The following is a 22,412-nucleotide window of genomic DNA, read 5'->3' as shown; positions in this document are numbered from 1 at the left end:
TTAAAATTCTTATTCCTGAAGAACACTTTAAATTCTTGACGTTTCTTTTCAGAGATTAAAATATCCTTTCTGACAGCCATCTTATAAAAGAAGTTTTCTTACCTGACTCGCAAGAGAGAGTATGAATGCCCAGTCTTCCTGCCACTGTTCCTCTCGCAATGAGAAATGTAAACCAAAGCTTTGGGAATACCACGATTCCCACTCTTTCCAGCGTGTGTAGAACCTAAAATGTTAGGGAGAGAAAGAGTGGTAAACACAAAAATATTTACTCAACCACCATACACCCAATAGTGATATTCAATCCTTGTAATTCTTTTTCCCAAGTCTGTAAAGAAGGGGGAAGAAAGAGAACGTACATCAGGAAAACCAGATTTTATTTTGGTTTGAATCCAGGAGACTCCACTGGGTGATTCTCATTGAAGAAGTAATTTGGAACCGCAACGCCTACAGCAAACATGCTGTAAGAGATGCAAGCTCTTAAGAGGCTCCTGGCTAGCTTGACACTTCTTGTAAGAGGTTTTTTTAAGTCCTATTTACGATTAATTAACCCTGATGTATACAGAACAGAACTCAGACATTCTATTTCACAGAAGAGTTGCTCATTCTTCTCACACAAACAATACAGGTATTCTCCATTGTTGACCATATCATGAGGCAAATAACTCTGAAGTACTTGTGTATCAGCTTCAAATAGACCGTGGTTAAGAAGCAGAATCTCTTTTATATTGGTATTCGGAGCAAAGCGTATGGTCATTTCACACTGTATGGAATAGTTATAAAGCAGCATAAATAAGAATCAAATATAGAAAATGGGATTAATGAGACACTGAAAGTTTTGAAGTTACAGGATTCCTCTTTCTCTGTTTAAATTCAGCATTTTTGTATGCTAATTTAGTCCTAATGTTTTGTCTTACTTCATCAATTACAAAGAAAAATGACCTACACATTAAAAAACAGATGCTGGCTTTTTAAAATTTTAAACTCAGTCTAACCAACCACACTATGGAAAGGCCATAACTTCACATTAGGAACACGGGTTTAGTGACGAGTGCTAAGCCAACTCTGAAACAATGCCCTTTACTGTGAATACAAAGAAACCATTCTGAAGTTCAGCTTATTAAAAAAAAGTCATTGAAATGAACTCATTTAATTAAAATCTGAGAAAATTAACAGACAGTGAATGGTGTGTGTGTGGAAAGAAACCTTTCCTATGCTTTTATTAGAGATGGAGCAATCCTAAAAATCTTGGTGTATATAACAGTTGTCACCGACCAGGCTGGCTTGCCCAAGTACAGCTAAAACCTTTGCATGGCTTAATAGACCTATTAGTAAGACATTCTGAAAGGTCTGTGTGCTCACAGTGATACAGCTACAGAGAATCTACTGATCTATCTACATTCCAGCAGAAAGGAAAAAAGGAAAATAAAAAAGGAAGAACACCCACACAACCTATCCCCCAAAAGCTCTACTGTGAAAGTGTTTTCCTAAAGTTTCTTCCTTGATTTAGCCAGCCATATACACAGTCCTCTGTAGGTGTTCCCAGGAAGAAGCCACAACTGTAGACAGAAGTCCAGGCTGAAGATTTTGATCTCATTTAAAATAAACTTTTCAGTTTAGAACAAGAGAACTGAATGCATCCTTAATAATAAAAAATAAAATCCCAAAAACCTACTTAGGGCGTATGTTCATTCTCCACCAAAAGTTAAGGGTGGAATACCAAACAGGACAAATGAGAACACATTGAGTAAACTAAAAAAGCGTAGTAACTTAAAAGGTGAGTGGAAAAGAGTCCACAGGCCAGAGCCTCTGGGAACTTCTCTACTGAGCTTTTTCTGAGTACCAGACCCTAGACTGTCTCTAGTAAATAGATTCTTCTTTGTTCAGCATCTAAACAAACATAATAAAATGAGGCCAAATGAGTTACATGACTGTTCTGTGTCTGACTATAGAAATACCCATTTTTAAATGTCTTTGTGAAAGCTTTGAAGACCGATTCCACTGTTGAAGTATACTGCTGTTGAGACTAGGGATTGCATTTAAGAGCCTATTCCTTCAGCAATTATCATTAAAGCCAGTGACGACAACACCGCTTCCTATCTGCTACACATCCTGGCCCACAAAATTAAATGTATCTTCCCACATGGAATCTACACCCCAAGTACAGGATGTACAGGATGATCCATTTACAACAAAACTTAAAAGACCTCCCACACCTTAAGTCTGGATTTTTTGAAAGGAACGATGTCTCCAGTCTGACCTAGTATCACCACTAACACTTCAGTCAATTCTTCAAGAATTTCCATCACTAACAGCCTCTGCAGATGGACCAGTTCCTATTAAGGATGTAGCTCGGGAGAGGATTGTACTACAGCCTGCACTAATTTTTCCAATGGCAAACTAACAAATCTGATTATCCAGACTGAAAGTAGGCAACTGTATTCAAACAACTATAAAAGAACACACGAATCAGTTAAAAACAAGAAACTGTGCTTCCAGTAAGGATCAAGTAAATTCAGAGTAAAATGCAAATTCTCTAGAACATGGACTAAAAAGCTTAACCAGATTTAATACACTCTAAATAATGAGAGTTATGTTAGATACAACAGTAACTCAACAACAGTTAACACTAACATTTAGAAAGATTGCTTTAAACCTCAACGGTTTGCAGCATGTTTTTGGATACCATGCTTGGTTTTGTTACCATAAAGAACAAAACCTGATCTATCATAAATTTCTGTTCTGGCCTCAGGGGAACTGCTTGTGATGCCAGGGACATTCCTGCGTGGTCGAGATGCACGCTCCATTATAAACAACTCTGAAGCACTGACAGCTCCCTTTGGAGACAGGTTCTTGGAAGAACTGTTACTGAAGCACCACTTATATTGACTCCAGCTCTGGATGCTAATTTGGGGAGTTTCTCCAAACAGCAGGAAGTTGGGGCCAGTAATCACAAAAGCTTGTACCCCTAAAATTAACCTTTGTTGTTGACATCCTGTACAGCAGACAGAGCAAGGGGCCAGGCTCTGTTTCTAGCATGGTAGTGTTTCTCTTGTCCTTGACTACGAGAGCATAAGAAAATGAATCACCTGTGTCTTACATTATTAGTCTTTATCAGTCTCTTCCCTTCATCCCGTTACACACTTGAGAGCTGCTGGACACCACTGGGAGTGCAAACTGTAAGAGTTTTTCTTCTAGCAGAAGCAAACCACAGTATCAGCTTAAGGAAGGTTGCCAGTGTAAAACAACAAAAGTTCTTTTACAGAATGATAAATTAATTCTATGGCCAAATGACAGCACTAGTTAAATGTCACCACTCTGTACTTTACCGCTGTTATTTTAGCAGACAGAACGGGAACAAAAAGAGCAATACCGAATAAAGCTGTAACTAAGCAGATGGAATGAAAATACTGAAAAGTTTATACAGGAATAAAAGCCTATCTTCTATTAACAATCTTCTGCAAAGCTTCCACCAAGCAGCAAGGCATGGCATGTGCATGATTTACATTGCAAGTATACAGAAATTCCAGTCTTAATAACTGTGGTTAGCACACTCTCGACGAGCACGCAGCATAAAGTATTTATTCTCTTTTAAATGCTATTTGCTGAGTATCACATACCGTCACCGAGCTCAGAACGTCCAAGTTTCCAATGCTCACATTTAAAATACGCTAGATCTAGATTACTACGTGAATCACACTGTGACTCAACATCTTTGAGGCACACAACCCACAGGAAATTGGGGAGTGCTGGTTGTGTTTCTTTTTAATACTGTAGTACTCTGCTACATGGAAAGCTATCTTAAAGTAGACAAAAACTAAAACTTACCAATGTGAGCAGTCATGTAAACTGTCGTGAAGAGCTTTCCGCAGCACTGAATCCTTGTCGTAAATGCCCCAAGTGGCTTGTAGTACTGAATCAAGCAGGCAGTCCCCTGCAGTCCGATTCCAAAGTGCGTATAATCTGCTGTCCAAGCGCGTACCCAGTTCCAGTGACCAGTTAATAATGGGAGATTCCTCTTCTAGCTCTGCAACATGACAATAACCTCTTTTTAAACGTATATTCATTTGACGTCTCAGAGAATCCGAACAGCACAGTAATGGCATAATCTCAACAATTCACCCATTTACATGAATAAAACTAAGTTTTCCTTCATGCTACAAAAATAGGTGAACTATAGTGGTTAAAGGCCTTCCTTGGGCAAAATGCTGTCAAGAATAAAAAGAAAAGAAATAAACAAAATAGAACAAACCATAGCCTTAAACAAAGCATTGCATCGTTCGTTTGAGGATTGTTACTGAAGTGGAAGAGCTTGTGACTTAAAACTGTAGCGCTTTAAAAATATTTAAAATTCAAAGACACATTACAAACACTATTTTCTACAGACTCCATTCTCTCTGTGCCTCAAATACTGACTGTAAATGTTAAAATTAAGATAATTCTAGGGTGAAATTAACTTGAAAGCATCAAATCTATATTTAAAACAAATTCAGGCAACAAAGCCACATATACACACACACACACAAATGCACTTTTTTAACAACAGAAATATTCTCTAATGGAAAGCAAGGAGAGATTCCAGCCACTCTCAGAGTATCTACCTTTCTGAACATCTCTATCAAGTACTTCATCAAATAACTTTTCTTGGACTGTGGGCGGTAAGTCTTCAATATCTGGAAAAATAAGAAAGCAAATAGAGAAGTCAGTTTAAGGAGAGACACATTGCCAGCTGATGCTCAGGAGAACTTGTGCAACAGCTTTTTTGCTATCATCCCTAATGTCTCCTCTGAAAAGCTGCTATTATTTTTCAGATCTGTCACTTGTGAGCACAGGCCTCACAGAGCAGGCTGAAGTAGGTATGTATCTCAGACTGACTGCCATACCTTTTATGCAGAAAGGATCATCACAGCACATGTAGGATAAGAATGGATTTCTCTAAAGGAGGAAGTGGAGAACCACTTTGAGGTGAAAAGAAAAGAAAAAATTCTCAACCCTACTATATTTAGGACAGCTTCAATCCTACACAATAGTTTTCCACCCATGTGAATGGCTTCCCCGCCCCAGTCTCCCACAAAGGACAGGTACAGTTTGCCAAGAGGCTTGCTCTTGTACAGAATATCAACTTCCTTAACGATTTCATGCAGACTTTGATGAAATAGTTCAGAGTACTCCAAAGGTTTGCAGGTTAGAAAACAAGAAGTGAGAAAACTATTGAGCTATGACATAGAAAATGCCACTACTGACAACTGTTCCAAGAGCTCTACAGGCAGAATCTGCAACCGTGCATTTACTGCTAAAAAAATAAGAGACAGAAAATTGTATAAAGGGCAAAACTCTTTTATGACTCCTGTATCATGTAAAACAAACACACACTGTCACACATTCCAAAACACAAACATCTGCTACACCTTAAAGATTTGCTCATGGCCTGCATTTCAATACAGGGTAAGTACTAAAGGGTTGCTAAGGCAGATCAGCAACCAGAGCAGCTTTGCTAGCTTCAGCACAGTTGTGAAACTTAAATACGTCAAAGTTAAGAAAGTAAATCAAATAGTTAAAACAGAAGCATCGAGCATCCCTTCAGACAGTCTAGGGGATAAGGACTGGGTCCTAAGTGGTATTTCAAGGGCAGCAAGATCTCTCTCTCAATTTCAGTGTCCTTATCTTGCCAGTCTTGCTCAGATGTCCTTCTAAAATTGAAGTCCCCATTCAGACACACAAGTTGCTGAAGCATACTATTGTTTGGTGCAGGCAGGGTGTTGTGGGTCTCTTTCCTGTATGATTGATTTTTAAAACTTTTTTTTAATTACTAAAACTGTCTTACAGTGGCCAGCAATCAATTTAAAAGTTCTACAGTCTTAACATCTGTATATTGGCTCTTCAGGAGGATCCTATCACTCCTCTGAAAGATCAAGTGGAAACTGGTTCCTAAACTACATCAAGTAGGTAATACCTGAATAGGATTGTGGGAGTTATACCACTGTCCTTGGAGATGCTGTCTCAAGACCAGCTGCTAAACTGTTGACTACAAAATATGTTCAGCTGACCAAGTGTAATGGAAGTGGAAATACATCAACAGTCTTGATGTACAGAAGCTTTTGAACATTCTCATTCCTTAATTATTTAATGGCTATTACACGTTAAAAAGATACACAGTGGTTTGGGAACGCATCTCTTGAAAATACTGAACAAACTCCGCAGTTCTGGTGAAAGCAACATTTCTCACGTGTTATGAAATCATTCTGTTTCCCCTCTTTCCCTTCTCCCTCTAAACTGCAATGAAGTGTTAGTCTCTAGACGCTTTGTACACCCACACCGTCTGCCTCTCGTACGTGACCCACACAATAAGGCTGAATACAGCACCTCAAACAGATAGTTGTAGACAAGTGGTATTACCCACACTTTCTGAAGGGAGGTAACACTCAGCCAAAGAGGTTCCAAATACAATTCTTACAAGGCCACTGCTTTATAAAAAAGACAAACGGATCTGTTGATTGCTACAGTTTCCATCTACAAATTTTCTTAGCTCTGCTAGCATTTCTATTAAAAGAAACAATTCTATTAAAAAGAAACAAAAGATAGCAAAGATTAGTTTGTTAATAGAGAAAAATTCTTTTGATCCTGGCGTGCCTCAAAGTACAATTGCTATAACCAGCTACAAATGCAAAGAATAGCCCTGGGCCTTAAGGGAAAGGACTGAAAGCTAACATAGCTATGTTAAGAGTCATACTAGCACCCAGAAATAGTCTGGGTTCCAATCTTAACTTTAAACACAGCTTTTCCTTAGAATACACTGCTTTTTTTCAATTTCTTCATGTCTAAAAAGGATGTTCACTTCACAGGAACAACATATGGGTTTAAGTGTGCATAAACAAATTCAAATGCTAGATCTGACCTAAGCTATTAAAACCTAATGCACACACACCCCACGACCATCACAAAGTCAAAGAATACATCCAAACCAAGCAATTCTCAACAAGGTAACAAGAAAAGAAAAAGATTCCATCAGTAAGAAGGATTTTGTAACTACCTGCGGGTAACGTAAACGTTACAAGGTCAGTCAGAAAATAGCAAGCAAAGTCTCCCTTTCGCTGATGAAGAGATGCAGCGATTTCACGACGAATTTGTTCTGTGACCTCTGGACACACCATGGCAGGAATGCACTTCGCTGCTTGCTGCGATACCTGTAACATAACACAGTTACTGCACTCAGTATTATTTCTAGTTCAATAGGATGACTTCGGACTGATAACCATCAGCAGACAGTATGTTGTTAGCAAGTAATGCAAAGGAAGTATAAACATTGGTACCCTGAAAGCTTAAATGTTTAGTGACTCTCAATTAACATCTCATTTGTCATGTAGCTGATAACGCAAAGCTGGTTAAATACTTCTTTAACCTAAATACTTCTTTAACCGCTTTCAGCAGAAGGAGGAAAACAAAAGAAATAGGCAAGAGCTAGGTAACAATAGGAAACATACTTCAAACCTTATGCATGAGCCCAGTCTACATTTAACAAAGAACTACACTACCACAGCACAAAACAGTTTCCTACAAAGAATCTTTCCAAAAAACTATGAAGCTGAGATACTTAAATTTCTGCAGATGGTAATCATCATGGGCAGCAGGAACTCATTCAGTGATACAGGGTAAGTGACCCAGGGGTGACACTGAATGTATAAAAAAAACACCTCTTTAAGACACACATTTTTCACTAGTTAATATCCTAGCAAAAGGAGAGTATTACAGTGGCTCAAGCACTAGTAAGAATTTTCATAAACGATATGTTACGTAAGCATTCCCAAAAACTGAAAGAAAACCAAATAGAAAAACCTGTAAGGCGGTATTGCAGCAAGTTAACTTGTTTTCAAATGCGTAACTCCATTCACCCAGATAGCTATGTAAGCAGCACAAAACTACTGATATTACCCATATATAAATATATACTCAAGGCTTTAGCTACATTTGTCTTGCTTCATCTACTCTTTTTAATTAGTCAGTGCTATGCACTCCATCACCGTTATGCGCTTCTCAGGCATGCTACTTTTCTAGGAACACTGTTTTCAGAATTGCACTAAGCATCAAAAGAGGGAAGGAGGCAGAATAAAAATATGGCTCTGATCCGGCCAGGAACCAGAACTCCGAGATGAAGAAAGCAGACCAAAAAAAAGTTACTTACAGGCCTAGGAGGAGGGCAAAAAGATGACCAGAAGTGAGGTGGACAGTACAAAAATATACAAGAAAATGGAACATGCAAGAGCAAGGAGACCACAGAGAGGAACCAACCAATCTATAAAATGAGCCAAGAGTGGGAAAAAATGCAGCAATTTTGCAAAGCAAGACTTTCTCTGGACGAGAAACTCCCAAGAAAAACAGGGAAGAAAGACCAGGTAGACTTGATTCATTAACAAAACTCAGAAAAAGAACTACACTGTCATTGATCTCTGTGTTTTGCTTTCAGGGAATTTCCTCTCCCCCACCCAAGGCACAGGAAGCCTCACAATAGCTCACTTCCACCACCAGTAAGGTCAGAGCCTGTGCCAAGACTGCTCGTTAAAGAGAAAACGGAACATCCTCAAGACCACCACATAGTCTTGAAGTAAACTCACTTCTCTAGGAGAAACGTCAACAAAGTCACAAAGCAACAGTTCACATCTCCTAACAATATCAGCCTCCATCTTCTAGTTCATAAAGTTACATGTCACCGGTTGCAAACGACGCGGTTACGTGAGGTTCCTATTCAGTCTATGTAAGAGCCAAAAGAACTCACCTCCGTAAGCAAAATTGCTAGCATGTCTTGTCTCTGAAAGCGTATCGCCAGATGCACAAGCGTGTACCCAACGTCAAAAGCAGAAGGGCGATTTAGCAGGCGTACTTCATCTGCAGTAAGCTGGCGGGCAATATCTCCTCCTGATGACTTGTAAGCTTCAACGGCAGCTAAATCACCTTCTACAACTCCTAAAAAAAAAAAACCCAACCCATTTTAGCTAGTGGATCAGTCATTCTGGATCAAGCTACCTTATTTAATAGTTTATCTCTACCTATTCTGATACAGACATAACCATATAAAGATCAAGGGCATACCAAGAAACTTGCAAATATTTCTTTAAGAGAAGACTACAAAAGTATTTACACTTACCTCGTCTCCTAGACTATTTCCACTATCCAAACTAGTTGGAAGACAGGGCAGACCAAAAGCCAGCCATAAAGTGGTGCTGAGGCCCCTGGATGAAAAACCTCACGTAACATACTCACTAGCATTTGATCAGCACTAGCGAGGGAAAGGCATTCATCCACAGTACAGATATTAGTTTGATTATTGCATCTTCCCTTTTAACTCAGCTTAAAAATGAACTACTGGATCTAAGAAATAGATCTATTAAACGTTTTTTGGAATAAAAGTTGAGGGTTTTTTTTCCAAATATGGTTTGAAACAGTGTTGGAAGTGGGTACACAGCACAGTTTCTCTTCAGCTCATCATCTCTGCTACTAACTGAACTTACACAGTTATCATTCAGGGTACTGTACTGAAACTGAATTAGAGAAATTAGGCACACACACTATGTGTACTTTCTAAAGCAAGATGGGGGGGCAGGGGGTGGAGGAAGAACCCTACTATACTTTAGAGTCCCTGGGAATCTCTTAACTTCTGTACCATGTTTCATATCAAGACCACCCATGCTGGATGCATTCTTTACCTGCAGTTATCAGAATACACCATCCACAAGATGTGGTGGTAGTGGTGGTGGTGGCGGCATCGGTTCCAATATAAGAGTTTCTAAATTTAGAAATTCCTTCAAATATAAAGATTCTATTTTAGATATATGCTTCATCAGAGAACAGTGTAATGCTGAATTGAAGAAACAGTTATCTTAAAAGACCTTTTTAATAGAAAAGTAAATAGAATACTTCTAATTGACTGCTGAGAAGCAGCTCTATCTGCAGCAGCTCAAAACCAGAAGAGTGCAGATCTCAAACAAGAAAAACCTCTCCCCTATTTTCTGTAGCTAAACCTCCTTGCCAAGTCCTAAGAGTCAGCAGTTGAGTAGAGCCCATGAGGCTGGAAATTGAGACTCAAGTCTATCCTGCACTCAAGCTGCTTAGCAAGACTCAAAACGATCATCAGGAGAAGAGGTAAGTCTCAATCAGGGCACTCACTCCCACTGAGGACTAAGAATCAAAGAGACAAAAAACCTCCCAAACCCCAAAACCAATCAACCAAAAAACTCCACCAAAACAAACAAAATAAACCCCACAATACAACAAATGGAACTGCCTGCTACTGAAGATGCACAGTAACTGCCAGGTTGTTGGTTAATCCAGGATTTAAGAAAGCATTCTTAGCTCAGCCAAAAAGTCCATCATTTTCAATACTGAGATAATAAAGCTTTCAGAAGAAAAGCAGGGGTGAAAATAGATTATCAGTGCAAGACATTTCTCTACAAAGTTATCAGCTCTGCTTAGTAAGCCTCTGCAGATAAGACTATTCATTTCAACAGCAGTCTAAACAGAGAAGTTTCAGAATACAAACTCAATTGCAAATTTCAGTCATGTAACACCGACCCATCAGGGACTCAAAAGTCCTAAGAGGCCAGGGCAGAACGAAAACAATACAGGATGACAATTTGTGTTACAATGCATGTTTCTGGTCTGTCTGTATAGGAAGTCATTCCCATTCCACTCCAGCATCAATGTCTCATTCTGCTTAAGTGCCAGCCTGTGTACTCACTCCAGATGAGTTAAGGAACTAGTTAGACAAGAGTTATGTCTGTCTAATTTTTAGTTCTTGTTCTGTAAGAGTTGGAACTTTGCTGATGAAAAAATATTTTATTTTAAAGAAAGGAGCTGCTAGTGATGGAAAACAGCAGTTTCAGTGAGGGGAAGCGAACACTGAAAATTCACTGTTTCTGCAAGACATTCTCCAAAACATCTACCAAAGGAATGAAATACAGATGTGACCAAACATAGCTCTGCTCCTGCTGCAACATTTCCACTTCTGGGTAAAACTAAAACATAAGGAAGCAATAGGTATGGTTTTGTCAATATATGCTGTATCCACAACAAGAATGCCCGGTGCAGTGTTTTATTTCCATGCAGTGGTTATTTATGCCACTCATAAGGCAATACCAAGGCTGCCTGTGATGTCATTCCAGCAAAATGCAGCAAACTGACTTGTTAGTTTGGATTTTTTTAGTGTAGATATGTATGTATACGTAGATGTCAAAGTCAGACAATTTCTCATGATCCACTCTCTTAAAACAAGTTATACTACAGATTTGGCACAAGATCACCTGCTAGTAAACCCAAGAATCCATAGGGAAAGAATAATCTTGATAGAAGAGCAGATTCTCTGCTATCTTATCACACTCTTTTTATTAATATTTTTAATATATATATAAAATACAATATTACTATATAATTTAGGAAAGACATCTTGTTAAAGACTAATAGTCACTTCATAATACCTTTATAATTTTAACCACTTCTACTGTCACAGGAAAGATGCCTGTTACCATACCTGCACCTTCCACCACATCATCCACTGACAAACATACCACAGACCACCCAAGACTGGTAAGTAGACACTCTGACAATCCAAATATCTCAGACTAATTTCAAAATTTAAGCAAACACCCCCAAAATGATCTTTCAGTGACAGATTAGACCCATTGTAACCGTTCCAGTCAGCCAGCCTGACAAGTACACGGTAGAGTAGTACCTGCTACTACAGCCTTAAGTCAGCGCCTGGTCAATTCATATTTGTAATTATTCTTTTAGTCTCCCACCCTCAGCTGCTAAGGCAACTTATTATCATCCCACTCTTACTCAAGCCTCAGCAACAACTGAAGTCTAAGACTGATGCTGATAGGTGGTCATGTGAGGTTTGGCAATGCCTTCAAGCACTAACTACTACAAGCTGCAATAAGGATCCAAATCAGTGACATGTGCTGTATGCAGCACTGCCAGTTCTCGCAGTTTATTCCCACGTCTTGCAATACTTGACATTCCTAAAAGCCCCATGTCCTAGAATTAATTACTAAAATTGTTATATAAGCCAGCATTTAAAAACTACATTTCTAAACTTCACTGATGAAGCTTAAGCTAAAGATCAATACATATATCAAACCCAGAAAAAAATGTGTGCTTTCTAGGCCTTATTTAAAAAAAATGAGATGTGTTTTAGGTACAGGATTGGCAATACTTTATCTCAAAGTGAAGAACAGTGACGGTGTGCCAAATGACACATCAAAGTAGCAGAGTTACAGCTCATGGAATGATGGTCGTGACTACGTGCATGAATTCTATCTGGTCATCCTCTATTCCTTAATCCAAACAGCCAAGTGACTACTGGGGTGGAGGGAGGCATCAGGAAATTCTTAAATCAAGCTCACTCTGGTTGCACTAACCATTTTGTAACTGAGAATACATAAACATGACACACAAAAATCAAGCCATAAAGAGCTCATTCCCTTTTTGTTTTTTCCTCCAGAGAGCCCACTACAAGTCTACTTCCTTATGAGAAGCTTCCTCTTGCAACCCCACTGCACACTCTACTGTCTGGTACTGACCTCCATTGAAATTCTGTGACCCAAGTACCTGGAGCATCACTGCTGCAGGGCTGATATTCCACAGTCAATACAAACCTCTTTGGCCCCCTCTCAGCCACAACAAGAAAGCTCAAATTTCTCTTTACCCGTTCTACCAAACACCTACACTATTTTAGCTGATTCAAAAGAACAGGGAAAGATTCCTGACAGCTCGGCAGGTGCCAGCCTGCTTACAGTGCCAGGCACTACAACCCAAATGTAGAAGTGCAAAAATATAGTTTAAACAGGCACATTGCCAGAAGTCTGAACCAGAAAACACAAATCTTGCCCCAAATCCATAGGGTAAACTTGCCTACATGCAACAATCCTAAGAACTGCTTGCAATTCCTAGACTGAGTATCACCACTCCAAAATGAGGTCTTAATATGCTTTTACTGACAATAGGAGGCACATTCCCTACAATGGCTTTGATTTCTGTCAGATGAATGGAGAGCCTCCAATTCATTAAGTCTATTTAAATAAAGCTTAACAAAACACTATTTACAAGAAATATTACAGAAATATTTACTGATGTTATAATTCACTACACTTCATAACACACAAGTGCCTGATTACTTACACAAGCAGCCTCTGAATCGTGGTCTGATAGTGCCGTGCCAGTTGGATTATTCCCCACTGACACCCACCGCATTCCACAGACAGTTAAAATGTCAAAAGGAAGACTGGCATTTGCCTCAAGATTGTTCACACAGCCCCCGTGAGCGCTCCAGCAGCGAGACCTCTTGCGAGGGCAAAGCTCTGATTAGCTACAAGAGCTACACAAATGCAAGCGGATCCTTATGACTCAATGTCTACATCAGTTTTTCTTTAAAGTGGACTCCACAAACGTTAGCTTTGTGTTGCAACTGAAGACATCAGTCTAAGTCTGCGTCCCCCAACAAGTTTTGCTTTGCTTAATGCACAAACACATGGCTACAGCCTGACATCCTAAGTGACAGGACAGAACGCTGCACCCGAGTCAGGAGAGAATACAAGCACGGGTTAGTATTCTGCGTTTACAGGTTCAACGGTGTCCCCACTTGCGATTCAGGCATTTCCCCTTATCAGAATATTCTTTCACAGCACTGGGAGCCAAGGTTTTTTTCTTTTTCTAGTAAAGCCCCGACTCTTACAGACAGCACAGATCAGGAATATGCAATCTCAGTATCAGAAAATATGACAGAGATTAAGAAGGTTATTTAAAAAGACTAAATTTTAAAAATATTAAATCACCCAATGACAACTATTTGTACCATCTTGATCCTGCATTTCTCCTGCTACAACTGTTACAACTATCTTTATTAGACATCAATATTACCTTTGCTCACATTGAATAAACCCATAATTAGCCTGGCTGCTAAAACCAAACTACTTCAGCTAGCGTGCTATTAAGTTGATTCTTTAAAACATGTAAATATTTATAGGGTTCAGTGCAGTTAAGTAAAGCTGGAAAATATGCAAGAGTTTACAAGCGTATCTAGAAAACTCAATCCCGTTTGCCTTAATTGCACAGTCCCAATGGCTTCAGAACAGCCAGATGTAAGCGTTTCCAGAGAAAATCCTACAGCAGCAGCCTTTATTTATGTCGCTATCTCTCTGATAGTTCTGGAGTGCACTGGCTGGCACAACTTGCAAATGAAACCTTTCACCTAGACTGATGCAGTTCTGCCATTTACATCTGGGGAAGCAGAGGGGCCGGGGGAGACAGCACTGCCTTAGCAAGTCGGGACAGAGGCCACCAGCTCCACATACAGCTCCAACAGCAGCAAGGTTTAAATATGCAGTGAGAGTCTAAAAGCGAGTAAGAACCCTCAATTCGACCACCTCTGCTGTCAATTTAGTTAAAGGTTCCTCAACAATGCCTCGGTTGAACTGCTATGGAGACAAATGAGCGATTGCAGAGCAGCAAAAAGCAGTGGGTCAGCCAGGCTGCAGTAGCTGATTCTGCAGGAGGCTCCTGATCCTCAAAAACTGTAAAAGCACCACTGTGTAAGAGGCACGTACACAGTCTTCCATATACTACAGGGCAAGCACTTTAAATCTTTGAAACGGTTGAACAGGATCAAGCTGAAATGAAACAAGCAAAGCCAAAGAATAAAGAACAACCCAAAAATTCGAGATTACTTTGATTCAAAGAGGTAAAAACGCTATGGTAAACAACGTGTTCTCACATTTGAGTAGACTACAACAGAAAACACTTCATCTTAGAGAGGTCATTGTGCCTCGTATGTGGGACAACTGTAATCAACTTTACTATTCCCTGAACTTCTTGGTAAGAGAAGGCAAATTTCTCTAATAACCAAATTAGACATTTCAAATATCAGAAGCAGAGACAGATCCCTCCATAAAATACACCAGATCAGTAACACAGAAGAGCCCTGGGCCGCTTCTTTTCTGCTTCAGATACAATTGCAAGTGGTCTACTCATATACATGCTCTCATTTCCTCATCTACAGACCAATCCTAAGACTGGTTTAAGTGACAAGGTGATCTTCCAGAAAGTGAGGGGCTGATAACTGACCCATTAAAACCAAATTCTGACACTTGTTAAAAATCTGACTGCTCCTCCAGCAATGAGTGCTGAGGACCTGTGGTTTGACCATGCAAACTGTAGCTCAGCCCTCAACCTCTTCCAACTATTCACCATGGGTGCAGCAGGTGGCCATAAAGAAAAGTTTCATTATCCATAACTACTCCACCAATCCAGCATTTTGAGCACCAAAACCAATCCGTCTGAGAAGAACTCTTCCTCTTAGAGGAAGAACACCTTTTCAAGCAAATATAACACATCAATTAATATGAGAAATAGGGATTATCTGAAAAACCTTTGTGGGCCTCTAACCACACCCCTCTGCTCATTCTCCTCTTTCTTCATTTCCAGGACCTCCCTTGTTAGAATTAGCACACCATCAACAGCAGATCACTCTCTAGCTAATAACAGCTTGAGACAGAACCTTCTGTATACTCATTTTTTTTAATTCTTCAAAGTTTAGCAACTTGCATCAACTTAAACATAAGTAACTTGCAAGATGATGTACTTTAAACCCAAAGCCATCCAATGCATGAAAGTATGACTATCGCCTATTCTTTTTCCCATGCAAACAGCTCTTACCTATACACGCAGTCCATGTAGTACGTTTCTAACATACCATTACAAGACGAAGCAGCACACCTGTAAGAACTACTGTTGAAAGATGTCCTTATCCCCTCTCCTATCTGCCAGAGGTATCCACACCCCTTGTTGCATTAATGGCCGACGAGTTGCCTGCAGGGCAGGGAGGCTGGACAGGGGAAAGTCATGAATGATATTAAAGTTAACCATCAGTGCTTCCAAGGCAAACTTAAATAACTACTTTTTCAATTATTTTTAGCATACAACATCAGCAAGCATTTAAAAAAAAAAGTAGTCAAGAGACCAAAATACAAGTGTGTTTCAGGAGTTAGGATTTCCTACCAAGGAGTAAGACATGCAGAGTTTTATCTCCGCTGGAAGACATATACACATACAAAGTATTTATAATAGAATATATGTACAGGACACAGACAAGTTTTCCTACCCAGGTGAAAGTTGTAAGCTTACGTCATTGTTTACATGGCACAGCAGACAAGTATGCCAAGTCATGCTTCCCAGAATCACAAAGGGAGGGAGGAGGCGCGACTGTACAGCTCACATCAACCTCTCCCTCCCCAACCATCCCAACAGACACTCTTTGCCATATTTAGCCAAGGACAGCATGGTAGGTAATCACTGATCTAATTCATGCTATACTGCCCCAAACAGTTCATGCTAGCCTAAGCTGAGACCAGCAAGGAAGGGTGCATGACCCCTCCCCACCTCCAGCAGCTTGCTCCCACCCATACACTTCCCACACCCTTATTACAGCATAAACAGCCCCATCAAGGTTTAGCCCTACAATGGATGCGATGAGGAAACCAGTCTGGGTTTACTAAACCAGCAAAAACAACAAACAAAACCACCACCACACCCCCCAGAAAAAAAAAATTAAAAAAAAATCCCCTAATCAAGCCTGTCAAGTTTCATTTTTAGCAAGATTAGTTTCCAGATGCCCTTCATTGTACGCTGGCTTGCAACCACACCAGCAGGCCAGAAGCAAGCAGCCAGGACACTACTTCGGGTGGCAATGCCAGCAGAAAGCAGCTCAGTATGTCAGTCCCTTCTCACTGCCTTTATTGTCAGGAAAAGAGCCACGTGCTCTGCAGGACCCAGAGCAGGAGGTGGCCTCCATCTCTGCAGAGCAGCTCAGGACACTGCCCAGCCAGCTCCACACTGAAAGCTGGACAGAACAATTTTCCTTCCCCCACAGGGTTTCTCAATGCTTGGGTAACACATTTGGCACTATTTCAGAAAACTGAAGGGAGAGAAGGACAAAGGGAAAAAAAAAAACACCCCGTAAGAGAGATAAAGTAGTCAACAAAGGATAAACTAAGCAGACACATATGTAGGAATACTAGGAATGAACTAACGGTCCTTTTAAGGATGTACTGCAAAACAAGATTCATTACAGATTGCTCTAAGTATTTTGGATTTAAGAAAAACACTCAGCTGTTTCATTCACACAGCTCTGAAGAACATGTATCTACTTGGTTGCAGAGCCACCCTCCCCAGCAAGGGCAGCCTGACCCACGGCGGCAGTAGCTAACTTACTGACCTGAATGGAAGTGCATACTCTGGCAGCAGTTAACAAGCAGGGAGAAAGGAAAAGGAGAAGAATTTACTTCTCATCTGTGAGCTACAGTTCAAGCTCAGGAGTTGAACACACAACCCAAGGATGCCCAGCAGCGCCCTGCAGCAAACCCACTCTGCTAACACCACTGTAAAACCCAGCCCTCAAGTGCCAGGAAAGGGGAAGCTTCGACAAGTACTAAAGTGTAAGCCCCAAGCAAACTCTAAACACTATAAGGGTTTTATAGCCATGACTATCTTCATCCATCTATACTACTTAATTCCACAGCCAGCTGTAACCAGCTTCACCAGGCCCCAAGCAGTACTGCTCTTCTTGCACATCGGATTCCTAAGCCCCACAGGCCACCAAACCTCTCTTACCTCTCTCTTTGGCAACAGGCACCACGAGTTAGACAAAAGGCGATGAAGCTTAATTTTAAATATACATTAGCTTCACCCCCAAGAAATGAGTCACCTTGGACTTCACACAAACATTTACTAGGCCAGTCCAGTAGAAAGCATTGGTGTCCTTGCAGAAGCCATTTGTAATTTCTCACTGTAACTCAAACTGGCATTTATAGCAAGTCATGTTACTCAACAGCCATATTTACTAGATATTCTGCTTTGATTTTAATAAATTTTAACCAAATGATCAGTTCTAAAATCTCACTCTTTTGAGAAAGAATCATTTGATGGATGCATCCGCTGCTGCAAAAACCAAGTCAGTAACAAAAATAACATTTAAGCACATTAACTTGAAGAGTTTGAAAGGGGGAATGCCGCTCATCCTTCTGATTTGGAAATAATAGCCTCCATTAAGGAAACTATTCATATAAATATGAATAGCGAAATATAAGAGTTGCACTCATCACATTTTGTACAGCCTAGATTGGCAAGGAATAGAAGCGTTGATGACATGGTATGTTTGTGTACTGAGGTGGGTGGAGCGTTAATGGATGTCTCCAACAAAACACAAAAACCCACAAACATACACACACACACACAGAGGTACTTTTCTAAATCCACACCAGATACATATCTACCTTCATGCTTCAGCTGAAAAAACAGATTAGGGAAAAAGTGGTCTGATACACGTTTTTAATGAAACTTGACATTACATTTAAACTCTAGTAAAAATAATTTTATACTAGAAGCAATATGTGGAGTTCAACTAAACAGCTGTCCTAAAGTATCAAACATTTTCCTTGGTACCTTCTGAAAGATAATTTCTTCTAAGAGAAAAGAAAATAACCAGTCTGCCAAGAATTACTCCTACTCCTGCTCCTCTAATTTTTATTTTTAACTTCAGGGAAAGCTACACTTTGTGCATCTCTCCCACATAAGATGGACCCTCCACAACTGATTAAGCTTAAACCTGGAGGTGTGCAGCCTGAAGTTACCGAATCCTATCAAGCCACTACTTCTCAGCTGGACTACAATAATAAATTACAAACCAACTCTTACTCCATCAATTTTTACAAACTTACTTGACATTTAACATGAACTTGTCCTATTTTATAGTTGTGTCTGGCTAAGGACTGACAAGGCAGCTCAGTTGAAAGTTCACAAGAGCTCCAGCTGGTTATCAAGCAGTAACTCACTAAGTCACAATCACAGAATCATCTCGGTTGGAAAGGACCCTGGAGATCATCTAGTCCAACCGTTCGCCTAGCACAGTTCCCACCGACAGCATATCCTTAAGCTCTAAATCGACCCGACTCTTGAACCCCTCAAGGGATGGGGACTCCACCACCTCCCTGGGCAGCCCATTCCAACACCCAACAACCCCTTCTGGAAAGAAATGCTTCCTAATATCCAGTCTGAACTTTCCCTGGTGCAACTTGAGGCCATTCCCTCCTGTCCTGTCGCTTTCTACTAGGCTAAAGAGGCTCAAGCCCAGCTCTCTGCACCCTCCTGTCAGGGAGCTGTAGAGGGTGATAAGGTCTCCCCTCAGCCTCCTCTTCTCCAGACTAAACAACCCAGTTCCCTCAGCTGCTCCTCATAGGACATGTGTTCCAGATCCTGCACCAGCTTTGTAGCCCTTCTCTGGACATGTTCGAGTAACTCAATGTCCTTTTTGTAGTGAGGGGCCCAAAACTGAACACAGTAATCAAGGTGCAGCCTCACCAGCACCAAGTACAGGGGCAAGATCACTTCCCTGTCCCTGCTGGCCACAACTAAGTTGATGGCAATGGTAAGGAGATATGCTTCAGGCACAACTGTTCAATCGACAGTGAAATTGTTTTAAGTATGTCACACTAAGACAACAAAACAACCGGCACAAATGTGGCTTATTGATTTTAAAATTACTGGTTAAACTGGTATACCCTTCCAATATAGATACTTTGCAAAACATCCAGAGACAACCACAAAAGAATCCATGAAGCTTCCATCAATCTTCCTAAGGTTATTCCTCCTACAGGGAGCATTTGGAAAAATATTACATCTGTGATACGCAAAATTACATTCTGAAATGAAGGACTGATAATGAATGGCTCTGGTTGCTGGGTTTTTCCCCCCCTCAGTTAAGAAGCTGAACTATAGTAAGTGTTTAAGCTACAGAAAAGAATCGATGAAATCTTTCAGCAGAACAGTAGTAAAAATCAGAACACAAATCCATTTGTATTCTGGCTTTCTCATCAAGATCCCTTCAAACTATTTTCATTTTAAAAGAACCAAATCATTATTGCCTTAAGAAAATTTCTATAAACATAGTTTTGAGTTTCATGTAGAATTGTACAGCCACAAGAAATATTAAATACTTGCAAAACTCAAATTCTTAAATATAAACTCAACCATTTCCACATAGATAAAATATGAAAGTGTGAGCATTGGAATAGTAAAAAAAAAAATAATTCACTTTTCAAAAAAGCAGAGGGGGGATAAAACCCATTACATTTCATACAATTGCCATCAGAATGCAAGATAGACTCTTGTAAGGCACAGGAACGACCTCCAACAAGTGAGCTTGGGTATTTGATAACTTATGAAATACCATACAGAATTTCAATTGCTTCACTTCAGAAGGAAAAAGCACGGCATGTCTGCTACCATGTAAGCAGCTGAAAGTATCAGGAAATATTGAGGCATCTAACTATTTTCAAAAGGAAATGTGCTTGTCCAACCATTCACGCAAGACAAAAATAAACTGGAATATTTATTAGCTCAGAGAAATCAAACCCATGACACCCATAAAAATATTTACACCTGATCAAAGATACTAAATAAAGTAGCTCCACAAATTAGTTTTTTTCAATTATAATCACCATGAGGAGACTTCGTCAAACATTAAGGAACGGTATGAGACATACCAGTAGCACCAGAGTTTCAAATGAAGTGTTTTACTCTAAAAATAGTTATGTATTTCAAGTGTTTAACCTGTTTGTATGCTAGGGCCCAAGATAGCTGCTTCTGGGAAGCTACAGCACAAAAGTTAACTCGCAAGGTCAATAATTGAAGAAAACCCTGATCTCACGTCTCTGTTATTTAACAGCATTGGGAGGATTATCCAGAATTTCCTTAAGGAAAGCACTAAAATACAAAACAAAACTGGTGTTTGAATTTTTTGAAGCAGCTGACTACAAAAATACTTTCAGAAAGCCTGTAAACATTTACAACACAGTATCTGTATTAATACAACATTATTACTTTCAAGGTCAGTATTACACATGCACTTTCTTGGAGCTACATATTTTGGTGTTATTTTTAACATCTGACAGAGCATCTTGTACTGTTGCAAGCTCTACACTGTTTACAAATACTCCCAAGCTGCAGCTGCTGATTCTACTAGCATATCTTGCCATAGCAAAAAGAAGTCATTTTAATTATCCAGTAATAGCATTTTTTACAGTACTATATGCATTACGTTGTTCAACAGACTGCTTTTGTAATTTTTCCACCTTTCAACGACTACACAGAACAACAGGATTTGGTTATAAGGATATCCATTTCTACAAAAGGTCAAGAAAGTCCAAGCACAGTTGGGAAACACGTCTAACCCTGTCCAGATTATGGATGAACTCCGCACTCTCTCTTAGCAGAAGCTATTTCAGGAACTTCTACATTTGGCTTACTCTTTAAAATTAAAATGCAGAGATTAAAAAAAGATGGGTTTCAAATAAAATGTCAAGTTTATGCTTTAATTCTTCATTCTCCCAAAACCACAGGCATAATAGTATAAGGTAGCAGCAAGCAACTTACCAACACAAGCATTTAGAAACAGCCAGTCAGTCTTTTTCATTCTATTTTTTATTTGCTTTAGTTTTTTGAAGTCAACTTCAAGTTCTTCCTTGCTGCCAACAGCTCCAGCCAATTCAATTCTTTGGAAGTCCATTTTCACATCCGATTCACGTTTGGTTGTGGGTGGAGATCTTCTTTGGCTATTACCACTACTACAGCTTCCTCTCCATCGAGCTCTGTCTTGCTCGTTTATGATTGAAGAAGCCTCTTCCGTGTCTGCCAGTTCTATTGCTTCTATGTTGTTAGGTCTGGGATGATCACAAACAACACATTTCCTGGCCTTTGCCCAGTTTTCATATGTACAAACAGAACAAGTCCAGTGCTGAGCCCTTGTGTTTAGTTTATTTCTGTCATTATATTCCTCACATGGATCAACAGAAAAAGGGACTGGTCTGGAACCAGAACCTGAAGACTGAGGAGACTCCGTGGGACTTCTGGTCCTACGTTGAGACAAGCACTGAGTACACCTGATCGCTCTTGGCCAGTTCAAGTACGTGCACATGTGGCACGACCATTTATTTGCACTTTCCATACTGTAAGATGATTTAACTCTTGGTCTTGCACTAGAATCCGGACATATCAAAGGACTACTCCCTCCTTCAGTGCTCGCAGGATCCCAGTCTCTACCAATATCACTTGAACCACTTTTAAATGGATCTTCTGTGATAATTGTTCCACTAGGTCTCTGAGCACGACACATGGTACATTTGATTGCAGATGGCCAATTTTCATATGTACAATACTCACAAGCCCATTTAATTCCACGCTCTGTCATCGTGCACTTCTTGAAATGAACTGCGTCAGGCAGAAAGCTAAGTAATCAGAATACATCGTTAGTACACAATGGTGGCAGAGGAGCTCTGTTTAAAAAAAAATAAAGTAAATGAGATTTAACCCAGTTGATG

At 39.9% G+C, this 22,412-nt stretch overlaps 1 protein-coding gene across 2 annotated transcripts in view; it reads right to left on the bottom strand.

Annotated features, from left to right (window-relative positions):
- The window catches only part of ZRANB1 (zinc finger RANBP2-type containing 1), a 42,799-nt gene that overhangs the window by 7,400 nt on the left and 12,987 nt on the right, over positions 1–22,412 (bottom strand). For both annotated transcript variants that reach the window (XM_026851316.1, XM_026851317.1), the window contains exons 3-8: positions 21,469–22,319; positions 8,768–8,955; positions 7,028–7,181; positions 4,599–4,670; positions 3,826–4,024; positions 103–223 (exon numbers count right to left, since the gene is read on the bottom strand). In XM_026851316.1, the coding sequence (XP_026707117.1) occupies positions 103–223; positions 3,826–4,024; positions 4,599–4,670; positions 7,028–7,181; positions 8,768–8,955; positions 21,469–22,282 (1,548 nt within the window). In that variant the 5' untranslated portion in view covers positions 22,283–22,319. The remainder of the gene's footprint in view (positions 1–102; positions 224–3,825; positions 4,025–4,598; positions 4,671–7,027; positions 7,182–8,767; positions 8,956–21,468; positions 22,320–22,412) is intronic.

The sequence above is a fragment of the Athene cunicularia genome, assembly GCF_003259725.1.
Source record: "Athene cunicularia isolate RWA chromosome 6 unlocalized genomic scaffold, athCun1 chr6_part1, whole genome shotgun sequence".
Classification (NCBI taxonomy): Eukaryota; Metazoa; Chordata; class Aves; order Strigiformes; family Strigidae; genus Athene; species Athene cunicularia.
This window is presented reverse-complemented; position numbering and strand designations above follow the sequence as displayed.